This window comes from Oculina patagonica, chromosome 12, assembly GCF_052425735.1.
Source record: "Oculina patagonica isolate OP01 chromosome 12, crgOcupat, whole genome shotgun sequence".
NCBI lineage: Eukaryota > Metazoa > Cnidaria > Anthozoa > Scleractinia > Oculinidae > Oculina > Oculina patagonica.
In genome coordinates, this window is record NC_135769.1 from 24,542,318 (window position 1) to 24,569,490 (window position 27,173).

Below are 27,173 nucleotides of genomic sequence, written 5' to 3' on the forward strand. Positions count from 1 at the left end.
TGTCTCGTGACAGTCAACTTTTTTATGACGTCAGAGAAAAATAAAAATACTCTGCGGATGGCTGAAGACACGAGTACTCGGTAGAGTCGGAAATGTAAAGCAATTTTTATAAACATACCTTCATCTGTTAGAGTTAAAAAAATAAATAAATAAAAGAAATAAAAGAAGAAAAAACTTGTTCCCAGGAACTCTCTTGTCCCCCCAGGGGGCACTCCCTTATTAGGGCTTAACGGGGATGTGCGGCCCGATAGGGTATGGTTTTCAGGCTTTTCTGTCTTGAACGGAGTATATATTTCACCTCTTTTTGTCTTAAACGGGGTATCTTTGCATGGACCAATGTCAAACAGGATAGGCTTATATGCCTGCAGAGGTGTAACAAGCCAAAGTTTCACAAATTCTTTCGTATTGCTGACTTACATTGATTTCGACATTAATACTTGTCTTAATTCATGATCACAATAAAGCCAGTGCGGTACTTGTTTATGTCTTAGACGGGGTATCAACAATTGGCATTCTGTCTTAAACAGGGTAGGAAAATCAGAAGTTCGTGTCTTAAACAGGGTCAGGGTTCAAGAGTACCCCCCGCCCCCCGGGCTTGTCCCGTACCTTGGAGCGTCACCAGTATAGAAAGCGGGGGAAAGGTTAAACAAGTGGTGGGGCTTTGTACATAAAAACTTCGCTGTGATTCAGTTTTGATAGAAGTTCCACAAGCAATGTGACTAAACGTTCGTTTGATGGCGTCTCCAAATTTGTGTCGTTTTAAAAGTCACGTGATCTAAAGTTGGGAAGATGTCCCCATTCCCCCAACTCAACACCTGCGGACGAGAACTGACTCATGGTCGAGGCCCGGGGGAGAGGGTACTTCCATAAATTTCGGATAGGGGTATGCCGCGAAGGTTCTTAAACCCCGACACTATTTAAGGATAAAGAAAGTGAAAATTGATACCCTTTTGAAGGCCCAAACCGATAAATGATACCCTACTTAAGGACCGGGAACCCTCAAAAACTATTCCCTATTCCGCGACATATACGTATATAGCCCATATATGGGAATACCCCCCAGGAGGTATTCCATTGCCATTTCACTGTGTCTGGAATAAACTGTAAAATGGAAGCACAAATGTAGTAAGTAAGAAAGTCAGTCAGTCAGTAAACTGAACATTGAAATCATCATAGAACCTTACTCTGGCCAGATTGGTAACCAATTTTAATTTAATATGTTCCTATTCAATTTTTTGTGTATCAGCACTTTTTAACACTGCAGGGCTGACAGCCAACTTCATTAGATTAAAGGCATGGTTGCCACATACATCAGTTGTCAAAATTCCCTGACTTTTCCCTGATAAAAATCCAATTTTCCTGACCAAAAAATGCAAATGTCAGAGAGTTGCAGCATCCAGCCTCCATTTCCAGGAGAAAATAATCCACTGATATTACATTGACCTGAAATATTTCTTCCAGTCTTCAATGGTATTACATCAGCGGTGATATATAATTTCAATTTTTCCTGACTCAACATTAAATTCCCTGACTTTTCCCTAGCCTTGAAGAATTTATTTTTCTCAGATCATTTCCTGACCTGTGGCAACCCTGGTCACGTAAAGGGGCCACTGCCGAAAGACACATAGTTTAGAGACAATTAATACTGACAAAGTAATCTTAATTGGATGCATATTGACACAACTCCATGATTTCTCTGGTTTCATCAAGAAGATGGTCATATCCTCACCCTAAAGAATACTGTACTCTATTTCAATGCCTGTTTATGCTGTTGTTTAATGCGTTAGCTTCTCTCTACTTCGGCAATCACAGAATTTTGATCTGGAAGGTGATCTTAATTTTTATAGTTGAAATATGGTATAAAGTCTTAAGATATCACCAAAGCAATCTACTTTCACATGACAAACATCTCAGCAGTAATGTTCGTTTTACTGGATGTATAAATTATTTTGCTTGTCTCTAACTGTTTTTCGCAACCTATGATGCAATGTCAGCACAATTCCTTTGCAGAATGCACAAAATGCTGTATTATCATTTGCTGGCTTTTATATATTAATCAGCATACATTAAATTAAAACAAAATGCTGACTGAGCAACGTCCAGAAGTTTAAATAATATCATGTCCTGGCATGGGAAACTTGATGGAAAACTCCTCCACCTCATTTTTCAATGCTTCTACTTTGCCCTTGAATTGGTCTCCTAACAGCACTTCTTCAAATTTCTTTTGCTCTGGCCCGCTGATTTTCTGCACTTCCAATCCCAATTTGATTCCACGGTCAATGAAGTCTGCAACTTGCTCAAAATCCTTTGTCTTCATTTTGCGAGTTGTTAGGGCTGGGGCACCAATACGCAGTCCACCAGGGCGCAAGGCACTCTTGTCTCCAGGACAAGTATTTTTGTTCACTGCAAAGGAATGGTAGAAAGTTAATCGGTTTATCATTCACATGCTTTGTTTTATTAAAGCTTACATAATGGCTTGTGGATTCACAGTTTTAAGACCAATTTTCTAAGAAGCTCCTCCCCATCTACATTTTGTCGTTAGTTTATCATCATAACTGGGGTGGGGGGGAGGGGGGTGGGGTAAGAAAGGAGGTCTGCCCACAGGCTACTTGCAAAGAGAGATTCACATCCTAGTCAGTGGTTTTTCAATGGTGCCGCAGGATGTCTTTTCCCACCACATTTGACAGCGAACTATAATGGTGTTTCAAGTATTGAAAAAAAAAAAAAAAAAAAAAAAAAGGGCGATTTTGCGTTACTTTTTACACTGAACTGTAAAAGAAGGTTCCATGATTAACAGTTCACATGGGGCTCATCCTCAGTGGGAAAACTCACCAGTGACTTAAAACAAACAACGACCAAGACAACAAAGAACCTTGAAACAGTATAAAGCAGGAAAACAATAGCTCCAAAACAAAGTAAAATTAATTTCACAATTTTTTAACACCATGGTAACCTTGCATGGGTAAATTTCGACCACCAGGCTGCCAAGTTATTGTTGATTTTTTTTTGCAACCTCAGAAAGAGAGGATCTGCTCATGTGCCTTCAAGATATCTGCTGACTACTGCTCCAGTTATTGCTTTTCAAGTTGTGAGAACATTACTCAGCTTTCATTTATAATAACCTTTCCTTTCCCTTTTAGAAAAGTGTGCAAGGACTTTACTGTGAATCGAAAGAACTTCCAGCTAATGGTGTATTAAAGGATTTCCTTTATTTTGCTGTCAATTCTTTGACAATCGATACAACACAAATTCAGGTATTGATCAGTAATTAACTCACCAGTGACAGAGACCTCTTCCAAGACTTTCTCAGCGAGGGCACCACCAATTGCTAACGGCCGCAGATCAAGTAAAACCAGGTGGTTATCAGATCCCCCAGACACCAGTGTGTATCCTCGCTCCAGTAACACCTTTGCCAGTGCTTGGCAGTTATCCAAGATCTGTTGGGCATACTGTTTAAACTGTGGTGTGTTGGCCTGTTTAAATGCTGTGCAAAGTGCAGCGATTTGATTGTTATGAGGACCTCCTTGAAGTCCAGGGAACAGAGCAAAGTCGATTTTGCTTCCATAGTCGTACTTGATGGGGTCCCCATTTTTCTTATAGCCCTTGATGCCCTTGCGATAGAATATAACTCCAGAGCGTGGTCCACGGAGCGACTTGTGCGTTGTTGTCGTAACGATATCAGCATGCTCAAATGGACCAGGGACCACATCACCAGCAACTAGACCACTGATATGTGCCATGTCAGCCATGAGATAAGCACCAACCTCATCACATATTGCCCTGAATTTGGCATAGTCCAAATGGCGTGGGTATGCACTGATTCCAGCAACAATCAGCTTAGGGCGGAACAGTCTGGCTGTTTGGGCTAGCATTTCATAGTCTATTAAGCCAGTCTCGGGGTTTGTCTTGTAAGGCATTGACTCAAAGTAGATGGATGTTGCAGAGATGCGCTTCTTTTCTGTCATGAAGCCATGCGTCAAGTGTCCTCCATCTGGGAGATCGAGGCCCATGATACGATCATGTGGATTGAGAAGGCCAGTGTAAACAGCAAAGTTTGCAGGAGAGCCAGAGTAGGCCTGTACGTTCACACCCCACTTCTCTGGGTCAAGTCTGCAACAATAAAGAAAATTCAGTGAATCATTTTAAATACAAAACCCCTCAGTGTGACATTCAGAGAAAAAATCCATGGGATGCATTAAGGTCATTGCCCTGTATTGCATTGCACATCATTACTGCGCAGAATGTTACGCCTCATAAGCGTGCACACATCAACAAAGTGGCAGCTTTTTTTCTATATCGCTTAGTCCACGAGAGAAGTAAATTGTTGCTCTCTCTCGAGTATGATGACTTATCATTTTTTCGACGTTTTTGCTTGTTTACAAGCTAAAAACGTAGAATAGGGGTTAGTGAACAAAATTTGGAACCACATATTTGTAAACTCTCAAGGGACTTTTTTAATTTCTCAAGGGACTGTTTTAATTTCTCAAGGGATTACTTTCCGCTGTGGGTGATCACTTGCGATCTCGTGAAAAAAACGTGACTTGTCACATTTACAAACGTTATATAACAATTTTAAAAGTGACATGTCAGCTTTCTTATCTCAACGCACGTGTGTCTGAAAGGCGATCTATAAAAAGCGTCGCACAAACAATGGATTGCGTAACTAAAACACGAATAAATAATCACTAGCACTTACATCGTTTAAAAATTACAAACGTCAAAAATAAACCATACCAAAAAACTCGCTCTTTTCAAAGATATTATTGAAGTTAAAACAAATGCAAGAGATGGGGGCTTCTTTTAGCTTAGGAGCGGTTAAAAATTAGGCCAAATTTGGTCGCTACATGCAAGCGCAACTCTATTTCGTCATCAGCCTAGGTCGTTAGGGACGTGACCTCGCGTTGACAGGGAATGACAGCAATGTTGCATGAATCGGATTTACAACATGCGATCGTATCTACGCAGTTCGAGTGGAATTTCAGTCAAAGACAGCAAAATTCTTTCTTATTTCATCTTCAAATATAATTCGAAAGCATTCACTGTATATATGGCTTTTGTTTAATCCTGGGTTTTGATATCCGACCCTCGCAGAGCCTAGACAAAACGCAGCTTGAGTGTAACGATTTGTTTACGCTGCAATTATATTTTGCTGTTTCATTTGCTAATTTCGCTGCCGTAATCGACTGCCTTGAAAGGTCCTTGCAATTTTAAAGTATAGAATTGTCAGATCTCGGTGAAATTTGCACTGTTTATTTGTGTAATGTTAAGGAATATGTGTATAAATACCTGGCGCGGACAAGCCATTTTTGAGCCACTTTTCTCCGACAGTAGTCGGAAATATCTGTATTTTTTTGTGCTTTTTTGTGGAGCAATCGTTACGCTACGGCCTTGAACACATTGAACAGCGGTCTACCTATAACAATTCAGATATGGCGTCACAAAATGACAAAAACAAAGCGTCAAACGCATATTTTGCTGTTTCATTTGCTAATTTCGCTGCCGTAATCGACTTTCTCGAAAGGTCCTTGCAATTTTAAAGTATAGAATTGTCAGATCTCGGTGAAATTTGCACTGTTTATTTGTGTAATGTTAAGGAATATGTGTATAAATACCCGGCGCGGACAAGCCATTTTTGACAAAATTATATGGCTGCATTTCCTCCGCGAAGATAGGAAATTGTTAAACTAAACTACAAAGAAACTGTAATGATAAATTCGAAGAACAATGCACAGGATAAACCTTCGACTCGTACTTCATGCAAAAACGTCGATATCTCGAAGAGACTTTGATTTTCTCATATTTTGGATGTAGCAACCAAATTCTTTCTGTAAAATGAAAACAGATCAATGTCTTTGTTTGAAAAATAAATATCACTGAAAACGTGTACTTTGCCAGTACTGGAATTTCCTAAGGGGCAGGGGGGATTCAAACAAAGAAAACTTTCCATGTGAGGGGTATGGATATATTCTGGAACAACACAATGGGATCTTGACCATATCATTTGCAGACCAAGCTCCAAATATGCAAATTAAATGTTCATGTATTGCAAAATTCAGTCTTTTCCAAGTACCCCTCTCTGGAATGTAATTCATTTGCCTATAATTTGTTTGTCTATTCGTGACTTAAAAAAATTCTGTTCGATTTTAAAAACATCTTGTTTGTCACGGCAATAGCGTGACCTCTTACACCTCCCCCCAAAGTTGAGATCAGAAGAGATTGCATAATTTCTAGTCGCATCACATGAGACCATCGCAACGATTCTGTTCGAAATTCTTTTATAAAGGTGTCATTTCCAAGCATTGACACTAAAACACTGATATTTATGGCAGAAAAATGCAAAATTATTTGACGAAAACCGAGATAGAACACGTGATCACACATAACACGTGTACTCACCGGAAAACTTCGAGAGCCCTTTTCTTGCACAAGCCTTCCATTTCATCGACAAACTGATTTCCTCCATAATATCTCTGTCCTACTTGTCCCTCGGAGTATTTATTCGTCATACACGAGCCTAGTGCCTCCATAACTGCTGTGCTGGTGAAATTTTCCGAAGCGATGAGCTCAAGTCCTCGAACTTGGCGCTGCTTTTCTTTCTTCAGAATTCCGTAGATTTCGGGATCGTTCACTTCTAAGGATTCACGAAGGTATTGAAATCCATCTCCACAATCACCATTGACAGCCATGACTTAAATATGATCGACCTGAAGAAAATTTAACGCGGTTAAAATTTTAAAAGTAAAGCATAATCTCCTGCAATAAGCTTGATTTACAAAAAGCAACAAAAATAATTATTTACAATCATTCAAGGCTCTTCGGAGGGGCAGAAAATCCTCTTATGTAAGAAAAATAATCGAGATGTAAATCCTTAAATTTTCGAGATAGATACTTACTTGACAGTGCTACAAGCAAGGTATAACTTGATCGAAAATTCCCGTGAAATGGAATAACCCTTCAAGACTTGCCGAATTTATGACAGTCGTGCGCAGCGAGCGAACGCGCCAAAAATTTACTCCGGGAAATACCACGTGGGTTTCACGTGAACACCAGATAGAGCCCAGGTTCCTTGAGCATGTCACGCCACTCTTCTTGTTCAGACGATCTGTTCAGACAGCACTAGAGAGAAATGTTTGAAAGAAGACTTTTAATTTCTTTCATATTCTTTCGCAAAATTACCATTTTCAGAGAGAATTTTTGCTACTGCTTCCTCATCAAATGGTTGAAAACGGTGCGGTATCTTAACAATTCAAGCTCTGCGCAGCGAGCCACTGTGCTCTGAATTTGAAATTGTGCAACATCGGCGTGTAACGCAATCGACACCTTGACCTACCCTGTGTATTGCTAAACTTGCCTTATGTATTTCCAAATGCACTCGCTCATGCTGTGACTCTTTAATCTCTTTAACCATTTCCCGGGCATGCCCCACCGGTTCCCAGTATATATTAATGTTACATCATGCTCTCGATCTGCTTTATTTTAAAGGAAATGTCACTGGAAAAAGTGTACTAGAATCTTCAGGTTGAAAAATATTACTTCCGGTTTTGACCGGCTCGGAAGGCGGGGTGGGGGCGGCGGTCAAACACAGTCTCGGTAGCGAAATCGGCGTTGCCAGGAGTCATTTCAGTCTGATACAAGGTACTGTAGAGTGGCATAGCCCCACACAAAATTTAGGAGAGTGCATTCCTTCCCCCAACCCCTCTGCCATTTTGTCGGACACGTTTGGAAAAGAGACAGCACAATCTGAACGAGTGAACCCATGAAAGCAACGAAGGCGTGACACGTGACATTTTCACAGATTGCGCTTTAGCTTTTTTAGTTTCTTTAAAGAAACGTTGCTCAACAAAACTTGCGATGGGACCGTCATTGCTCACCAACCAGGACACAAAAAGAGGAGCAATAATTTTATGCTCATTGTTAAAAGATCAAGGTCGGGACTGTTTATAGTACCTCTATCAACTGGACTCGACAATCAACTGAACAGTTCGTTTGGGAATCGCCTTATAAACTTAACCCAGTCATGAGTTCGGATCGAAATTAACCAATTACGTTTTCCCGAGAGGTCCGCTTGCAAAAAGAAGCCATTAAAAAGACATAAACCTGTACTAGCACAAGGCTAAAACTGAAAAATTATTTGATAATTATAGCGACTTATAACTAATTCATGACAATGTTTGTTGTTAACTTATCTGCGCGTCTACTTTGCCAGTAACTTTTGTCCCTTACGACTGAACTAACGATTTTTTTTGCTTCAATATTTTTATTTATTTATTTATTTTTGCACAAAAGTGGGTGGTACGGGTCGTCTAGGGAATATGAAGGCGAAAGTTGCATGAGAAGAAAAGTGGCCAGATACACAACAACTAGAAAGAGTACGTGAGTTAACGCGGTCAATTTGTTTCTCCTTGCATACTAAAACGGGTATAATAAATTATTTAGAACGCACAAAAGTTTTGCCGATCAAGGCTTTATCTTCTGTTTAGTAAGTAAAGTAAGTAAAACTTGAACTTTTTTCCGTGTCTATGTATTTAGCTAACTGGGGACACCAATCATGTGTAATGTAGCTGATTTGTGTAGAAAGAGAATTGTCGTATTTGGTTGTTCAAGTCGAACAAACAAGAAAGTAACTCTAAGAAACGGGCTATTGAAATTTCGGAATACTTTCGTGGAATACGACCCGTGGAATACCGCAGAATATGCAACGGCTTTCTCAGTACATGTTTAGTAGGCTTCTGATTGGCTGTATTCTCTTGGAACCTGTTTCACAAAGAAAAATAAATACGCAACACTGGCATTTCAAACACGAATATCTCTTGCTTTTACTGGCAGTAGTCTCCGCCATCATTTGGTTTTACAAACAGCACCATCTTCCATTAGTTGAATACCATATACACTGTATTGACAGCCTAGCGCACTCACCAGGAAACATGTTGCAAACAGATGCACAGGTGTGAATCAACATTTTCTTTAGCGCAATCGTCTGGTGCTCCCTTTCGCGGCGATTAGGACAACGCCCAGCGATGTTTGGAACGTTTCAATGTGGAACAACAACATTTCTTGGGCGCAACCGCAGCCGTGTTTTTGAAAGGCATCTCCCTTTAACGCGCCTGTACACGTCCGACGCGCCGTTTTGAACAACGTATATCCGTGTTTCTATTCTTTATTTCGAAACTCTTACATCTAAAATGTGTGCCTTATTTCCGATCTGATCTTTTGAAATCTGTACCCGGTATTTCAAATTTGATTATATCTTATCGAATGAAATAACTTTCCTTTACCTTTGTACTATACCTTTCTCTCTTGCACTTGACATCTAAAGATTAATATCAGGATCTCTTGGTATCAATCTTGTAGTTCCCTACAAAATGTATACCGTATTTCAGGGCAAAAAGGAACAGTATTAAAATAGGATAATCTTCATCCTATTTTACACTCAGGTAGGTAAAAAATTATACCCTTTTTTGATGGCACATTCCTGTACAGCTTACAAATTGATGTCTTCACGTAACCAATATTGAAGTATAACGCAGCGTCACTCTGTATTAGCTGTTTGGTACTTCGTACTGCTACAACTTACTGATAAGACCTAATAAGCGAGAACATGACTAGCCTGCGAATACAGGCGGCTAGAACATGAGTCACAACAGCTTTGCTGCATAAAGCGTTCCTAAATATCTATTGCGGTAAGGCTACAACAAATTCTCAAAATGCTGCACTGTGTAAACAGGCACCATCTCGTAACGGTGCAATGCAACTCTTTTAGCATTGCAATCCTGCAACTTTAAAACTTGGTATACCTCAATAATGAGAACCACTGAAATTATAGGTGAACGGACATTAAAAACGAACTAAAAAAGAATCCATTTTTTAAGTACTGGCGCTTGCCAGACTTGCTACAGGCGTGGCGAAGGTAAAGAAAGGCTATTGAACGACGAACGCCATCTTGGAAAAGCACTTCAAATCAACTTGAGTGCATTATATCGATCCGTTGATTTCGATAAAAGTCCTTTTGAATCAACGCACTGGAATAATAACCTGTGGCTTCAAAATACTCAGTGCTGTAACCGCAAAAATATTAAAATCTGATTGCTTTTCACGGTGCTCAACAAACCGCTTTTAATGAGGCCTTTGTGGCGCTTCTGAAGTACGCAGAATTAGGGGATTTCCCCCGGAACACATTCCACATTGAACGCGGAAATTAGAAACCCGCTTGATCGCGCTTTCACGGCGAACTGTGGGTAAAGAATGAATCAGCATATACTAAGGTCACTTCGACGATTAATTTCTCTACAGTATTTGGCTTTGTGAAAAGATACTTACAGAACAAAGCAAAACTAAAACGTCTAACTGTTTTGAATCTTGTTGTCCTACTTTGACACTTATACAGCGCTTGCTTGCTCAGTGCATTTCAATACTTAATTTGATGCATAAAGAATTTGCAATGTCCGCTTCTAGCTACGTCTGACCGGATGACGGGTCTAAATATAGGCCTGAAGTCTTACTTTCACTTCAATTCTCCAATCACAAACAGTGTAAACTATTTTTTTCGCAACCATTGTGGATAGTGTTGTAGGTTTCGTTTTGTGCCGTTGAACGACAATATTTAGCACTTGATTAAAATTCTTTGTCCATATAAATGTTACCAGTTTCGTGTCTCAAAATCACAAAAATTGGCCGACGATGATAGTAAACTAAAGCTGAATGAAGTTACCTTAACAACACGAACCGTTATCCAAGTTTCTTGGAATTAAAGGATGTTCTTTGGCCCGGGGGCATCGACTTTCACCAGAGTGTCATTACAAATATACCTTTTTTTATTATTTTCGAAATAAATAATATTTTACACCGGCTGTACAATTTCATAATATACATGCCTCTATATAACGAGGTTCCCTCATCGAAGAGAACGAATTTATAATTTGAAAAATACTATAAAAGCTACACACAGTTCGAACAGCACGCTCCACCTATTTTTCTCGGAAAACGGTCACTCTTTCGTAAGCAAAATTAACCTGTAATAATTTGTAAAAGGATCACTTCACATGCAATTCATTACTAGAATTAATACAATTTGAAAAAATTCCCACATTGTGGTTATACAGGATACTGATAACTCCTTAAGTAGACCTTTAGTTTAGCAGGAATAGGTAGACGATGGACCCCATCTCCTATTACATGACGATTTAACGTTCTTCGACACAAATGCTGCAGGCTGGACACTTCTTTGTATAGAGGCGAGAGAAGTAACAAATGAAAGCCTCTGTCACGAGTTCCTGTACTTGAAGAATTCTGTCGACAAGTTCTCCATGATAGCAACATATAATAAAACACGAGTTTTACTACACAGTCAAACTGTGGCGAGCCCTGCTGGTTAGCACGGGCACGAGTCGTTGCTCCATTGTTTTGATCTAACGAAAATTTTCCGTCGCACATGATGATCCTTATATTTGTCACTCCTGATTCTGTCTTTAAGCTCAACGTGAATAAATGTTTAGGATCTGAGCTGGCCCTTACAAGATATGTCCCAACTTTTTTGTGCATCAATAAAGTTTTTGATTGATTAGCGTTTATCGCTCCCCAATAAAACCCACTTGTCTTTAAAGTCTCTACTGCGTTGTCAAAATAAGATGAGCGTGGTGAAGAAGATTGTAATGATGTTGACATAATTTTCCATCGCTTTCCTGCAGTGTGGCTGAAGTTTGTCTCTGCTTCGGAGTACCATTTGCTCTGTTGTTTTCGACGAAAGGAAAGTTACTAGATCAACACAACGGCGAAATTTAATGCGGCCGTATTTCTCCGAAACACAACTGACAATACAACTGCGCACTGGAGCGGAAGCCCTTCTAGGAATTCATATATCAAATCGACACTTTCCCGGAAAAATTAGCCATTTAGTCACGCTTTGGCAATCGCGTAATTGCGTGATCATCTTAAGGGCCGCTATTTCTCGGAAAATTCATCGCGGTTTATATTTTACCTTTGTTCTATTAAGATTAGCCCACCAATAGCGACACCGGTAACCCGTAATAATTTGTCACTAGCAATTTTAAGGCTAAAAATGGATCCGTCACTTGAGGGTTACCCCATATAAACACGGCATTGAAGAGCAAAGCGAGGACAACACGGAATTTTAAAGCGGATCAAAGTTGTAGGCAGAAAAACGTGCAAGGAGAAAAGGAACGAACAGTAACAGAAGCAACAAGGGTTTTTTGTATTTGAAAGAATATAGTGGAAAATTAAATGACATACCCTTTCAGTTTTTTTTGTCAATGAAATAATATCAGAATGTCTATTGTAAAACGACGGCTACAACAAATTCTAAGAAAAAGCGACCCATAGAAACACGCACGCACAGTGATTGGTTAAAAGTCGTGTTACTATAACTCCAAAGAAACACGGAAAACTATTTATATGAATGATTATTGAAAGGAAATAGAAAACAATATGGCCAATGTGAGATCTATCACTCCCCCCTCCCAACCGTGAGAAGATGGCCATTGCAACTCGTGATTGAAAGAATTCTCGTTTTCCGCGCGACTCCCAAGCGAAACACTTTGCGGTCACGCGCAAATAGTTTAATTGAGTTTATTATAAAAATATGGCAATGCATTTCAACACCAGATACAAATGACACAACAGACTGGACAAATATTTGATAAATTTCTCAGTTTCCTTTCCAAGAACGCTAACCATACAACAAAACTAGTAAATATTTACACTATAAACAGCATTTCCAGTTTAACAAGCTAAACGATTTATGTATTAATTCAAAGCACGCAAAAGGGAACAACGCAAAAATCCGCAAACTTCCTCTTCTGGAGAGAGGTATCTATTTAATGAAATTGCAACGGTTTGAGAGCAAGTTCTACTCCGCGACCCAAAAGGAAGCTATCACTATAAAACTTGGTACCTTTTACCTAAATAATATCAAAATGGAATTCGGCACTGCCGTTGCTTAGTCCTTACACTCCCTTTGTTGATTAATTTCGTAATTCTCGTCTTCCGTCGACATGACAGCGTAGCTACATTTTAAGTAGATCTTAAAACGTTCATCATTCTCTGACGGGAAACCTCCGACCCTACACGTTCCTTAACTTAATTTCTTGGTAATAAAAAGGTCGACCCCGAGTCATTTCAAATGGAGTAATTTGTAATAAAACGTGCGAGTCAATCACTTGTTGTTCCAGCTTCCACGAAATATTTTGAGCTCGATTGCACAAGATAGATTTCGCAGAAGAATACCACTTTATGGTTTTCCTGGGAGGAGGGTGACGGGCACTTTTGTGTGAAGTTTTTAGACGGGAAATGGATTAAAAAGAAAAAGGTTTGACCAATTGATACTAGACAAGAAAAGACAACCCTTCTTTCAAAGGTCGTCCAGCAAGATTTCAGATGCTAAAAAGCGTAAGATAAGTTTTTCGACAGGAAATGGATTGAAAAGCAATATCGATATTAGACAAGAAAAGGCAACCCTTTTATCAAGGATCGTCCAGCTAGTGTAGATTTCAGATGCAAAAAAGCGTAAAATGATTTACCCAAAAGTGAGAGTTGCTATGCGGCCGCCAAGACTGATACTAGCAAGCCAAATATAAAAAAAAGCGAACACGACCAGACGGAAGAATAAATGAAAATGTTCGTATTTTACACTACGAGGAACGACAGTTTTCCGGGATCTGTGGTTTATTGGAATTTGTAGCGCTTTCTTAGCCTGGAGCACGAGTCAAGGTGTCGCGCTCCAAAATCGTAAACCACGCCTACCGTTTAGGCGTCTTCTACCACATAGATAAGTTTATTCACGGCAAAATTACAACCCCAGCCTGTATCCTAGGTGACGGGTCGTCAAAATATGGCATGCGTGTCAGCATATGAGAGTCATCATCGCCAATACTAAGTTTGGCTACAGCGCCATATCCCGAGTCCGCATTGAACGATCCAACAATGTAAATATCCACCTCTTGGTCCCATGATTTCTCATTAACCACCGCTCGGACTCCCCAGCAAGGCATGTACAGGGATTTAATAACCGTCCACTGATTCGCACGCGGGCAGAATCTCTCCGCCGAAGCTTGAATGTTCGCTAGCTGGCCATTGTGCATTTCAGCGCCGCCAAGCGCGTATAGAAAGCCGTGCGCGACAACTACATCGTGGAAAGCGCGCGCTCTCTTCATGGGCGAGGCGGACTGCCAGCGATTTTTTTGCTGATCGTAGACTTCAACTGAGGAGAACGCAAAGTTGAAGTTTGCTCCTCCACATGCGTAGATCTTCCCTTCAAGTGTTGCCACACCTAAAAAAATGAAAATAGTTTCGATTTTTCACAAACTCCTCTAAACATCAGCTTCAAAGTTATGCAGAGGGTTCCTCTTGCGGGAAAGGCTGAGGGGAGGGAGGTACCTTAGTTAAAGCAAGTTAAAAAAATTAAACATTTGAACTGGGAGCCTAAGTTTCATTAAACGTAAGCTTCCAAACATTATCAGATTGTGTCATGCAACATGAACACTAAAAGATCTCGGCTAACCAGGACAACTGCTGATCGTATTATGTAAGAGGTATAATTGCAGGATGACACTTGGAATAAATAGGTTTGCTTGGAGCTAGTGGATTTTCCTGTCGGGCTAGTGGGTTTTATCCATCACTTGCCTGATGAGCAAGTAATATTTTTATATATTCACAAAAAAAGGTCTTTGAGCTAGCACACAATGATTCCAGCTAAGGGCAAGCTGGAAAATCCGTTTTTCATTGCGCACTGTAACTGAGATGAACTACCCAGCCAATACATACCAAGTGCCCCTCTACCCATACGCATGGGTGTGACCACCTCCCACTCATTGGTGAGTGGGTTGTATTTCTCCACAGTCTTCAGTCCTTCTCTCAGATGATCATCACTCCCTCCAATCACATAGATACACCCATTGAGAACAGTGCCTGCCACTTGTCCCTTACAGTATTTAAGCGGCGGCATTTCAGTCCAGGAGTCCAGTTGAGGGTTGAAACATTCCACGGAGCTGAGGTTTGCACTGAAACTGACTCCACCCATGACAAAGATGAGACCATTGAGCTTGACAACAGCTGTAAGGAAAGAAGAATCGATGTAAATAAATAACAAATAAATTACAATATTTAGAGAGGAAGCTACATCAGCTCCCTGTCTCAGGGTCGTAACCAGGTATATTTTTTCATCGCTGATCCCAAATTTTAGCTCTAAATTTTGATTCCTGATCCCCAAAATGTGGCAACATTTGATCCCTGATTCCATTCTGATCCCATCTGATTGGCCGATCCGGATCCCATGACTTGTGACCCGGGATCCCGGGTCCATGATCCCGATCCCAAGGCTGTGATCCCTGATCCCACATACCTGGTTACGACCCTGCTGTCTAGCTGGTTTTCACACGGGTCCTCTATCCAGGTCAAATTGGTATTTGGAAATGTTGGTTTTTCAGGAGGGAGGAAAACCGGAGAACCTGAAAAAAACCCTCGCAGCAAGGCAAGAACCCACAAAAAACTCAACCCACATATGGTACGGGGCTGGAACCAAACTGGGCCACATTAGGGGGAGGTGAGTGGTCTGACCACTGCACCAATTTTTTTTTCCAATATAATTATGATAATTTGAATGTATTTATTGCTTTGAAGGAATGAATGAAAACAAATGACACTTTGCTTTAATAAGCAATGCATTAATTTTTTTCAGAGGGGGCAGGGGCAGGGGCGGGGGAGGAGACAAAAACATGATAAGTACAGTGATGGAATTGCAATTTTGCCCCTACCTTGGGAATTAAAGAAATGAATACAAAATCAGGAGAATTGTAAATGTATTATTAAAATAATTTTATCATCAAGCCTCTTAAAGTCCCAGAAGTGATGCATGTCTAACTTCTCCTCACAACGACAATATATCATCAGGATAACAGGTATTGAGATAACAAAAAATCATCAATTATTGAAGGGACATGGTCAGCATTGTCAAGATTTTTTAAGTCATTTTCCTGTTTACTTCCAAATTGAAGGAAACCTCAAAATAATAGTTGTGTAATGTAGGAAAACAACAAAGGAGTAATCAAAACCCAAAAATAACCATGGATGGTTTCGTCTGACGAAGATTAAGATGGATTACGACTGACACACTTGAAAAAACTTGCCAGTTTTTTCAAAATGAGTTGTCCGTGACTGAGTTCCTTTAAGAACATTGTCTTGCTACCCATACCTGCCGATTCTCGTGCAGTACACAATGGCGCCATTTCTTGCCATTTCTCTTCATTCTCCAATTTGAAGTAATCTGTTCTGTTTAAATATCTGTCAGGACTGTCAAATCCTGACAGGCCACCAACTACACACAGTTTTTTAGGAGTTCTATGTCTGGGCTGTGTTCGAGGTGTATGAATGATAGCTCTTTTCTCGGGATGGAGCTGATAAGAGTTTATCTCATCTACAAGAGCATCGCAACCTGCACAGAGTATAATGCAAAGGTTTCAAATAATTAAAGATTATTGACAAAACATCCACAGGGTGTAATCATGCAGTTCCAGGTTACTGAAAATCCAGTAAGAGGTTGGGGGGGGGGGGGGGGGTCAAACAAACCTATGAAGCCTAAATGTAATTTCCAGTGGGGTGGGTGAGTTTCAAGCAAAAAACCTTTCATAAGAAGGATATGAACATTTTCTGGGACAACACATTAAACCAGTGAGAAAGAAATGTTTTTATAGGAAAATTTTGTTGTAAGCAACAGAGATTTTTGTAAGTCAAAGGAAGTTGTAAACCACATCATGTGAAAACAAATTCATTCTTATAAATCACAGCGATCAATGATGCAGATGGGACTGTTTGATCATGTTTTCACTATGGTGAACTCCACCTTTAAATCAATTGGAGAAAGAGTGTATCGAATTTTTGAGTTCGAGTTAGAAATTTCGAGTTCGAGTTATGGGGTAACATTTTCCCAGTTGGTCACGCAGAGTGTCTCCCTTATCACCAAATGAAAGCTAACCGCAAGCAAATAGGAGTGGAACTTACCACAAGCAAATAGGAGTGGAACTAACCGCAAGCAAACCAGAGTGGAGCTAACCGCAAGCAACTCAAACTCGATATTTTAACTCGAACTCGAAATTCTAACTTGAACTCGAACTCAACTCAAAATTCTAACTCGAACTCGAACTCATAAAATGGACAGACCCTTGGAGAAACTGAAAACTGTTTTCTATGTTTTTTCATACATGTAATTGCAGTCAGGTGCAGTTCGAGTATGTGACTGTAAGTATGACATGCAAGTTTTGTGGCAAATTATTACACAAAATATTTTTATGACTGTTGCATGAAATTAAGATTTGGTAGCACATCAACACTGCAAGAAGCTGCACACAAGGAAAGTTTTGCACAGTCTGTTACAAGGGAAAAAAAATCAATGGTTAAATATACATACATGTTTATTTTTTAAATTTTATACAAAATAACATATACATAATTCTATTGTTCTTCAATGAGCAGTAAATGAGTATTGAGGCATTTTATTTTGCAATCCAGGACCTTGGGGCAAAAATTAACAAAGTTCTGCTTTGAAACAAATTGTCTGATGTGCACCATACCAATAAAAATCACTGATCTATTTTGCAGACCAATAAAGAAATTGAACCATTTAAGGGTGTTCTGTTTTATGATCAAGATAAGCCTCACTCAAAGCAACTCTTGTAAACAAAAAATCATTTTTTTTTATTTATTTTTTATTTTTTTATTTTTTTTTTATTTAATTGCAAAAAACAAAAAAAAAAACAACTTACAGTTCACTTACTTACATTGCTTACGGGACAATTACCTACATCACTTACTGGATAATTACTTACAATACAATTACTTACATTACTTCAAGTTAAGTTACATTGTATTAATTAATTAATTAATTAAAGAGACTACTTACATACACTACACATTACTTACAATAACAAAAAATCATTAACTGGGGAAAGACTGCAGAGAAAAATGCTTTGACAATTCAATCAACATGATGTGTTGTTCCTGAAAATATCAATTGATACTCTCCTACATATATGTAAGGTTTTTGGCTTGAACTTTCCTTGAAATTCTCCTCAATCCTCTGAAATACTTGTTTAGCCTTTTACAGTTTCTTAATTCTGACCATTGAGACCCCCCCCCCCCCCCCGCCAAGAATTTGCAATGATCCTCTGTGGGGTGGGTATGGATATCTTCTGTAACCACACAATAAACAATTTACTTCTTCCTGACTTTCTAGGAAAATATGCCACTTACCAGTTTTCTTGAGTTCTTCAAATTCTGACCCCAGGAATTTGATTAAAAGATTTCTTGGAATAAGAGGAAGTCGTACATTTTTCATCACATCCAGGCAGTGTTCAAGTCGATTGGACTGATCATGATTAAGCCATGCCAAAACAAATTTTAATACACCTTCTTCACTGCAGCGAATGTTAAGGTTTTCAGAAGAGACAAGTTTCTTCATGAGACTTGCAGGTAAGGATAGAAACCCTGGAAAATAATAAGAAATGACTGTCAATCTCTGTATAAACTACTATTCCTAAAGAAAACCTCAAATACTAATTGCTGTTAAATTATTTATCAACGGTAATTTCTTTGGTTTCTTCAATGGAATCAGACTTAAGAAAAGGATTGTTTACAAAAGGTCTTTTAATGATAAAAAACAGTCAGACACTTGGTATATTTCCAAGAATTCTTTAAAATCAAACTTTATGTCAGCACATCATATTGCTGAAGCAGAGGTCATGCAATTCATACCTCTCCCCTCTCTGGTGAGGGTACATTGCCCAGCAGGTTGGTGAATAACTCAAAGACATAAATGATAAGGGAAGTGCAAGTCGTTTTTCTGTGCAAGAAAGGTATAATTTTGGCATTTTTATGGTATAAATTTGGTATAAAAATGGTACAAAGTTTGCTCTTAGAGGGTCTTTTTGGGTTAAGTTTACAAATCCCCAAGTTGTTTTTCTATGCTTACCCCACTGGAAATTTAAATTTAGCAAATCAAATCAACCGTTTTAACATCTCTTTACTACAGTTGATTTGATTGGCTAGATTTAAATTCTCTTTGTTAAAAATCTAGCCAATCAAACCATGTGTCCCCAAAGCCACTTGTTCCTCGTGCCCCAGGCTCAGCCGGCTAAGAGGGACAAGTGGCTCTGGGGACAAGAATGGTGCTGATGAAACTTAATATTTCATTTAATTTGCTGATTTGGATTTTTCTGATTAAGTTCAAAAAGGGAAAAGTGCTAAATCAGGGGAATAAAAGAAAGAAGCTAGCTGCAAACGAAAATGAGGACATTGATGCAGGTGCAGAGGGTGGAGAAGGTTGCAACCCTTACACCCCCTTCCCTCCCCCACTGGAGTTTTATTGTATTTTGTTGAAGTTTTTTTGTATTTTTCTCGTTAGGAGGTGCCCACAGGTCCCTCTCTGGGGGGGTGGGTGGGTGGGGGTATGTATCCACCCCACCCCAGGGTTGGAAATTAGCGCTCGCCCACTCGCCCAGGCGAGTGTGAAAACTGTCGGGCGAGTACAAATCACGGATCACTCGCCCGGTTTGGCGAGTACGATTTTCATATCCAGATTATAATTTTCAAAATAAGCGTCCACTGATCCATGAAACGCAGCAAGATTGCTTTTCCTGCCTCTTTTTCTGTACAATTTCGACACTTTGCTTGCAACATACAGGAATTTTGGAAGACTTTTAAAATTGAAAAGTGCGTTTCAACTTTTGAAGTAAGCATGCTCATGGTTAAATTTCAAAGTAAGGTCTTTATTGGCGATTTTTCATTCAAGAAATAGATTGCAGTCTGTATCATGATTGACCGCCACTGTGGCACAATGAGTATTGAACGTGATTAAAATTGTTAGGGGAGGGTGGCTAAATTTTCCTTTCTTTAATGGAGGAGACTGGGCGAGAGAAAATTGATCTGGGCGAGCGCAATTTGAAGGTCACTCGCCCACATGGCGAGTGCTCCGAAATTTTAGTTTCCAACCCTGCCACCCACCCCCGATCCCCCCCACAGGCTCCCCCCTACTTTTGACAGTACCTTTATGAGAGCATATTTCCACAAAGTTCTTTTCCATGAATTCAAACGCTGTTCTTGATAACTGCTCGCTTGATACTACCTCAGCAAATGTTATGATATCAACACAGTTCCTGGTGTTAATTTTCTTGCTAATAAAATCGGCACAAATAGTTTCCGCTCCAGAAAACAACAACATGTTCGCGGCGACGAGAACAGCTTTGACATCTGCAAGAGATTTCAGTTCCATTTTACACGTGTAAGCAAATTCGATTAGAACTTTCAAGACAGGCGACTCCAAGGCCATCTTGATCTTGTCCTCTCTCGATTCTCTCATTTCATTGGTGAACATAGCTTGAAAGTACGAACTACAGGAAGCCAAAACAAGTTTGTGTACTTTGAAGAGCGCTCCGTCGCTACTTTCAAGAACAACATCACAAAGGATTTCGCTCGCTCTAAACTCTTCCATTCTGTTAAGACACTGTAGGGCGTGTACATGTGTCTTAGCGATCTTTTGGGAATTCTGTAAAGTGCCATTAGAGAATAATTTGCTTTGTTTTCTTTTAGACGAACTACCTGCCTCCATATTTATCCCGCTTGGTTTTGGCACGTGGGCTTTATCTCGCCCCAGCTGACCGCGGTTTTGTTTCGCAATTTCTTCAGTCCGGTGGCCTGATCGCATTGTTCAGGGTCAGTCGCTAGATTTGCATTTTCGCTGTCTCGAATTTTGGAAATTCAACGCTTTCCAGCAAGGTGAGATTTTCTAGTTGATGTTAGTTGTTTTAGTCCTTGTTTTGTGCATAAACTGAAAAGGAATTGAGCATAATTTGCAGGTGTTTGGCCTGCGTGACAGCGTGGGATAAAGTACAACTTGTTGTACAAGAGACTGTAGCTTATTGATTTTGGAATATTCGCAGACTTTGCGCAATCTAAATTCTTTGTGGCATGCTCTAAAGTCTCTAAAATGTTTCAAAGATATTTTTTGATTCTGTGGACGTTGGTATACTCGTCAAACGTAGAAAGTAGAGTACCGAACGATGAATCACTTGTTATGTCACACCACGACATTTGTTAAACAAAATTAATTCAATTTTGAGGGGAAATATACGTGTCACACTCTGCTTTTCTCGAATCTAGAAGGAATTAATCCGGATATTTAAATTTTGTATAGTGTTCTGTAAATCCTGTTCGCAATATATAATAATTTATTTCAGTGTATTTTGCACCCACATGTGAACCAGTTAATTTATGCTAAAAATCATTGTGTCAGGTCAGGTAAGGGAAGGTACGTTTTTTATTGGGGGGGGGGGGGGTGGGCCGGGACCTCAGAGGGGAGGGTCATCAGTAAAATTTTTACCAATTTGGGGAGGGGCAAACCTGTTTTTTTTCACAGGAGGGGGAGGGTTACACTTTGTTTCGGCATGGAAAATAATTAACAAGAAAAAAACACACAAATAGTGGCAACAAACATAACATGGACAACGCATGGTTTGAAAAAAGATCCTAAAATGTCTTCCTCGTTTCACAACGCTTTTATTACTCTTCAGTTTTTCAAAGCATGTGCTTTTCCAAGTAGTGCCTAGTTTTTCCAAAAGAAAGATAGTTTGTTTTGTTTGGCCAGTTTTCCGGCCATTGGTGATGGAATGGGATCTTTTCTGCTTGGCCAGAAAACTAGCCATCGCTGGTAAAAGGGTTGTTAGTGATTTACCACTATCGGCTAGAATCAAATATATGAAAAATGTTTAAGAGCACTTACGTATTCTAGCTGTATAAAATGACAATGTACAGTTCTGTTGAAATAACCTAATTCTTCCTCCAGAATGCAGGAAATGCACTCTTAGAGGCCCAAATTTTAAAATTTTCCCAGGGGAGCATGCCCCCGAACTCCCCTAGAAGGTCGAGCCTTTGGAGCTCCAAAACGTTTGCTGCCTACTCTGACTCTTATTAAAAACCCTGCAATAGTTGCTTTGTGCACAGATGAAGCTACCAGAAAGCGTTAAGGTCAGCAACACTCCCGTTTATTTTTGTTCCCAAGGAACCACTGAGAAGGTGGGGGGAGGGTCACATGTTTTTGTGTGCGTGTTTGTAGAGGGTCATGCAACAAATCATTCTAGGAAGTGGGAGGGCCACAAATTTTTTCACAAAAAAATTCTAAAATACCCCTAATAAAAAACATACCTTTCCTTAGGTGCAACTCAATATTATCTTAGTGAAATGTTCTTAGTATTTTGGTTTAAAGGAGACATGACCAGACATGGTTAAAGTCATGTCTGAAAATCTCTTGTTTAAAGGTGATAAAAATTTCATGAACGAGCCATGTTATAGATCAATTTTTAATCAGCAGAGTTAATCCCTCTCCTGTTAAGGGAGGTCATTCCTAACCATTTAACAACCTCTTTAACCCTTATGAGTGCCAAATGGCACATAATGTCATAACGGTCAATATTTGTCCAAATAAGTTGAATTCTTGGCCCCAAACTTGTCTTGGAAAGTTCTGCATTTTAAAAGTATAAAATTGTAAATTTGTGACATGATTAACCACCCCTATAACTTTTGGAACTTTTTTGCCTGGTGCATAAGACTAAGTGTTATACAACATAGCTAAAATTAACTACCAGTACTTCACCGAGATCTTGACAATAAAATATAGTTTAGGGGTATACCAACTATATACAGAGAGAAACAACATTTTTGATCTTTCTCTTTTTAACATTTTAACCCATTTATTTCAAAGCTACAACAAAGGGTAAAGTAACAAAATGTAAATCACAAAACCATTTTACCCCGCTGACCAAATTTGATCAAATTTAATAAAGCCAAGGTAAATATTCACCATTATTGTTCACTAAACCCCATACAGATTTTTATTTGTTTATTTTTAAGGCATTCAGCTAGGGTTAAATTTCAATATTCTTTCTTGTTAACAGAAATATCAGCCATAGCCCAGTACAAGATACCAAAATGAGCAGCAATAGGCGACTCAAGATAATAGCAGGCCACTTAGATCAGCCTAAACAAACTGCCGCATCCACACACAACTGCGCTGGCACATCAGCAGAAGCAAAACCAGAGTCTCCAAACAAGAATCCTGGCAGGCAAGACATTCTCAAATGGAATGGCTGGGGTTACAGTGATTCACAGTTTCTGATTAAGGATGGGCAGGCTCAGTTCACAGGTTCTCGCTATATACTTGGAGGACACACTTTCCCTAAATTAGTGCAGTGGTTTACAAAAGAGTGTCATGCAGATACAAGCATTACCTCTCCATCCAAGCCTATTCCTGATCCTAGCACTTTACCAAGTGCGCAGATAAACCAGCCATTCCTAAGCTGTATCAAAGAAACTGGAGTGCAGTTTACCCTGGATCCTCAAGTGAGGCTGTTCCATGGCCACGGGCACACTTGTCATGAGATATTTGAGCTCCGTCATGGAATGCTTCACAGGATTCCTGATATTGTCATATGGCCAAGTTGTCATAAGGATGTGGAGGAGATTGTTCGTCTGGCAGTAGAGCATAATGTCTGCGTTATTCCCTTTGGAGGTGGTACCAGTGTGTCCAATGCCCTTGAATGCCCAGTTACAGAGAAGAGGATGATAGTGTCCCTAGACATGACAGAGATGAAAAAGATTTTGTGGGTCGATGAAGAAAACTTGGTGGCTCATATTGAGGCAGGAATTATTGGGCAAGAACTGGAAAAACAGGTGAGTAAGAAGTTGTGGTTTTTACTGCCCCTTTACTCACAAATATTGTTGGTGGGTGGGGGGGCCCCCCGCTCATACAGTAAAACCCATGTACAAGAACTTAATGGAGTAAGAAGGCTAAAGATGTTGGGCATTTAAACCACCATAATGGTATGTAAGAATCTGTTGAGCTTAAAAATTGAAACAGGTTCTTATTGTGCAAAATCAGGTAGTATTATGTATGATGTGGATGATAGTGATAGTAATAAACTTTTTATATGGCAATCTGACTATGCAAAATATTTTGTAATGATTTTTTTTTTTTCAAAAAAAAAAAAAAAAAATTTAAAAGGTAATAAATAAATAAAAAAAAAAAAAAATATGTATTATAAATCTCTACACTACTAAAAAAAAAAAAAAAAAAAAAAAAAAAAAAAAAAAAGGGGAAGAAAAAAAAAAGAAAAAATATAAGATGAGAGAAAAAAAGAGGGGGGGGGGGGGGGGGGAAAAAGGGGGGGGGGGGGGGAGAGGGGGAGAAGAGAGATGCAATTATATAATGAACTAAATCATAGGACCTAGTGCAGGACGTGTATTTTGATTAGTATGAGTCTGAAATGGTTGGTTTAAAAAGTCTTGCTTTTTACTATATTAAAAAATATGAAGAACAACATTGTGAAGTTCCATACCTCCCCCACGGAAGGGATTTTTCATAACCCTTCCCCCACCCCTCTGGAAATTCCAATTAAGCATCATTCATTTTCTTAAAGTTTTTGGCCTTTGAGACCCCAGGAATTTCCAATTCCTTCTGTGGGTTGTGGGGGGGGGGGGGAGTATGTTCAGTATGTTCATTCTCTGGAATCACACATTTCAAATTTCAGCTCCACAAAATGGCAGTTTGAGTAGAGCTAAAGTAGAGCTCTTGGCCCAGGGGGGACTCGGGACAAAGTGACGGGGAGACGGGGGCACTGGACCCAAACCCTAAGTCTTCGACTACATCCGACCGCCCCATCCTGCTCCCCTAGCGGCGGCGGCACGTGATACCCAAAAATCCCCTTTGTCCCACCCCACCGGGGACCTCCCCCCCGTCCTAGACGAGACCCCCTGGAGCTCTTGGGTATGCCATAATGAAATTATATACCCTGAAAACTGCATCCTATTGTACTCATTAAACTCAAATGAATTGCTGAACATAATATTTGAGCCAGTGGCATTTTTAGTGAAGAGGCCCAAGGTGGTGGTGGTTGGAGGGTGGGGAGGTTGGTCCTGGGGCCCCATTTTGCTAAAAAAAGAGACCTGAAGGGCCTGAACATTTTAGTTCTCCCCTTATTAGAGCAACAGAAGACCTACATTGTCTCTACCCCCTCCCCTTTTTCCTGCAAGAAAGGGCCAATCTTTACTTTGCTCCCCCAGAGAGGGGAATCCAACACTATGTAAGCGTGCAAACATTATTTACTCTTAAACATTTTGTCTTTTCAGTTAAATGCCAGAGGCCTCTGTGTTGGGCATGAACCTGACTCACTGGAGTTTAGCTCTCTGGGAGGTTGGGTGGCTACACGTGCATCCGGTATGAAGAAGAACATCTATGGCAACATCGAGGACATTCTAGTGCGTGTGCGAATGGTGACACCACGCGGGACCGTGGAGAAAAGCTGCCAAGTTCCCCGGATGTCTACAGGCCCGGATATCCACCACTTCATTCTAGGCTCGGAGGGAACGCTGGGCGTGGTCACCGAAGTGAGCCTGCGGATTCGTCCGCTGCCCGAGTGTAAGGTGTATGGTTCCATAGTGTTTCCCACATTTGATATCGGAGTAGCTTGTGTGAGAGAGATTGCCAAACAACGTTGTGCTCCAGCATCGATTCGCTTGATAGACAATGAACAGTTTGTATTTGGGCAAGCTTTGAAGCCTGAAGGCGGATCGTATTTCAAGTCGTTCATTGATGGTTTAAAAGCTGTCTACCTGACGAAGTTTAAAGGTTTCGACCCTCACCAGCTGTCCGTGGCAACGCTACTGTTTGAAGGGGACAAGCAACAAGTGGCCGACCAACAAAGAAGAATTTACGAAATCGCCTCCCAGTTTCGCGGGATCCCAGCTGGTGAAGAGAATGGCCAGAGAGGATACATGCTTACCTTTGTGATCGCCTATCTCAGGGATCTCGGCTTTCAGCATCACTTCCTTGCCGAGTCGTTTGAAACGTCCGTTCCTTGGGACCGGGTTACAGATCTCTGTCGAAACGTGAAAGAAGGGCTGAAACGAAAGTGCGCGGAGCTTGGGATCAAGTACCCGCCCTTAGCCACGTGCCGCGTGACGCAGACCTACGACGCTGGCGCTTGCGTGTATTTCTATTTTGGCTTCAATTACCACGGGCTCGCCAATCCGCTGGAGTTGTATGATCAGGTGGAGAGTGCTGCACGCGATGAAGTGCTCGCAAATGGTGGTAGTTTGTCACATCATCACGGCGTGGGGAAACTCAGGAAGAAGTGGCTTCGTCAAACCGTGTCTGATGTGGGCATTGATATGTTACGAGGTGTCAAGCAAGCGGTGGATCCTCAGAATATTTTTGGAAATGGAAACTTGTTGTGATTTTCCGGATAAAAACAACTAACGGAGTAGTATTTTACTGAATAGTCACGAACTGTGCTGATTTGCTAGTAGAGGAATGGAAACTAAAAGGCAAGAAAAAAACATTGATAGAGAAAATAATCTTTGCATTGGAAAGCAGAGAACTCGTGCTGGCCATAAATTTATTAAACCGGAATGAGTCATCAAAGGCATCAAAACGGTTAACAACTGAAAACATCTGATTACAAGTTGAACTTAATTTATATTAGCTATTCTATAGAATGGATCCCTCTAGCAACGCGATAATCACTTGAGACAATACTTTAAGGAACCGAGAAACATTGTATTTGTAGTATTATCGCTCTTTTTAAAGAATCTGCCGAAACCACAATAATTGTGCATTCCGTAAATTTCATAGGAGCTCAAAATACTCAGTAAAAGCAAGAGAGGTAAAAGGAGTTATTTTTGTCGTGAACCTCTAGAACAGATTATCCTTCATTTGACTGTAAAATCTACCAATTAAAAAATTCAATGGGAAAGATATACTTCATACCGTAATACAAGCGTACCGTAACTTAACTCAAGAGAATTGTTAAATTTTACATGCCCTTTTTCGAAAATAAAATACGCCTCTTCCCAGAATTAAGAAAATAACAAGGCTACAAAATTCTTTGACGCAAAAATCATTACGAAAAGAATTCTCTCCCCCTCCCACAAAAATTGTTTGCGTTTCCTATTGTTTTATTGCGAGGTTTTGTATAATCGTGTACTGTCCTATTGAAAAACCTATCATTATGCCAGGCCCGACCTTTTAAAATCTACGGTTCCCTAATTCACACCCGAATCCAAATCGGGATTTGACCGCGATTCATCAAATCCAGTGATTTTGTTCAGCAGTTTAATGATGT

The 27,173-nt window shown here is 40.0% G+C and overlaps 4 protein-coding genes across 5 annotated transcripts; 1 reads left to right on the plus strand and 3 right to left on the minus strand.

The window, feature by feature from the left end:
• Positions 1-1,639: 1,639 nt before the first annotated feature.
• LOC144631451 (serine hydroxymethyltransferase, mitochondrial-like) lies at positions 1,640-7,029 on the minus strand. Its single transcript, XM_078489878.1, has 4 exons — positions 6,894-7,029; positions 6,397-6,704; positions 3,278-4,110; positions 1,640-2,403 (listed from the first exon to the last, which is right to left on the minus strand). Exons 2-4 carry the CDS (start codon positions 6,684-6,686, stop codon positions 2,108-2,110), a joined length of 1,419 nt encoding a protein of 472 aa, XP_078346004.1. The 5' UTR covers positions 6,687-6,704; positions 6,894-7,029; the 3' UTR covers positions 1,640-2,107.
• Positions 7,030-10,790: 3,761 nt separating this feature from the next.
• LOC144632753 (suppressor of cytokine signaling 2-like) lies at positions 10,791-11,943 on the minus strand. Its single transcript, XM_078491472.1, has one exon. The coding sequence runs from the start codon at positions 11,659-11,661 to the stop codon at positions 11,092-11,094; it is 570 nt and encodes a 189-aa protein (XP_078347598.1). The 5' UTR covers positions 11,662-11,943; the 3' UTR covers positions 10,791-11,091.
• A 136-nt stretch (positions 11,944-12,079) lies between these two features.
• LOC144632749 (kelch-like protein 12) lies at positions 12,080-20,768 on the minus strand. The gene is made up of 5 exons (XM_078491467.1): positions 20,047-20,768; positions 18,256-18,489; positions 16,202-16,441; positions 14,776-15,063; positions 12,080-14,281 (listed from the first exon to the last, which is right to left on the minus strand). The coding sequence occupies exons 1-5, from the start codon at positions 20,702-20,704 to the stop codon at positions 13,791-13,793; spliced, it is 1,911 nt and encodes a 636-aa protein (XP_078347593.1). The 5' UTR covers positions 20,705-20,768; the 3' UTR covers positions 12,080-13,790.
• Positions 18,346-26,804, plus strand: LOC144632750 (alkyldihydroxyacetonephosphate synthase, peroxisomal-like). Of its 2 annotated transcripts, none has more exons than XM_078491469.1 (3): positions 18,346-18,474; positions 22,950-23,724; positions 25,180-26,804. In XM_078491469.1, the coding sequence occupies exons 2-3, from the start codon at positions 22,984-22,986 to the stop codon at positions 26,284-26,286; spliced, it is 1,848 nt and encodes a 615-aa protein (XP_078347595.1). In that variant the 5' UTR covers positions 18,346-18,474; positions 22,950-22,983; the 3' UTR covers positions 26,287-26,804. The 2 variants fall into 2 exon arrangements, with proteins under 2 accessions (XP_078347595.1, XP_078347594.1); XM_078491468.1 differs by lacking the exon at positions 18,346-18,474 and adding an exon at positions 20,651-20,775.
• The last annotated feature ends 369 nt before the right edge of the window (positions 26,805-27,173 follow it).

Bases quoted from the DNA above. Each gene is read 5' to 3' on its own strand.
- LOC144631451 (XM_078489878.1), bottom strand. From the start codon at position 6,686: ATGGCTGTCAATGGTGATTGTGGAGATGGATTTCAATACCTTCGTGAA. The intron at 4,111-6,396 runs GTGAGTACACGT...TTATTGTTGCAG, and splicing joins AGGGCTCTCGAAGTTTTCCG to ACTTGACCCAGAGAAGTGGG. The intron at 2,404-3,277 runs GTGAGTTAATTA...ATTCCTTTGCAG, and splicing joins GGAAGAGGTCTCTGTCACTG to TGAACAAAAATACTTGTCCT.
- LOC144632753 (XM_078491472.1), bottom strand. From the start codon at position 11,661: ATGTCAACATCATTACAATCTTCTTCACCACGCTCATCTTATTTTGAC.
- LOC144632749 (XM_078491467.1), bottom strand. From the start codon at position 20,704: ATGCGATCAGGCCACCGGACTGAAGAAATTGCGAAACAAAACCGCGGT. The intron at 16,442-18,255 runs GTAAGTGGCATA...TACTCTGTGCAG, and splicing joins TGAAGAACTCAAGAAAACTG to GTTGCGATGCTCTTGTAGAT. The intron at 14,282-14,775 runs GTATGTATTGGC...TCATTTTTTTAG, and splicing joins TATGGGTAGAGGGGCACTTG to GTGTGGCAACACTTGAAGGG.
- LOC144632750 (XM_078491469.1), top strand. From the start codon at position 22,984: ATGAGCAGCAATAGGCGACTCAAGATAATAGCAGGCCACTTAGATCAG. The intron at 23,725-25,179 runs GTGAGTAAGAAG...TTGTCTTTTCAG, and splicing joins GGCAAGAACTGGAAAAACAG to TTAAATGCCAGAGGCCTCTG.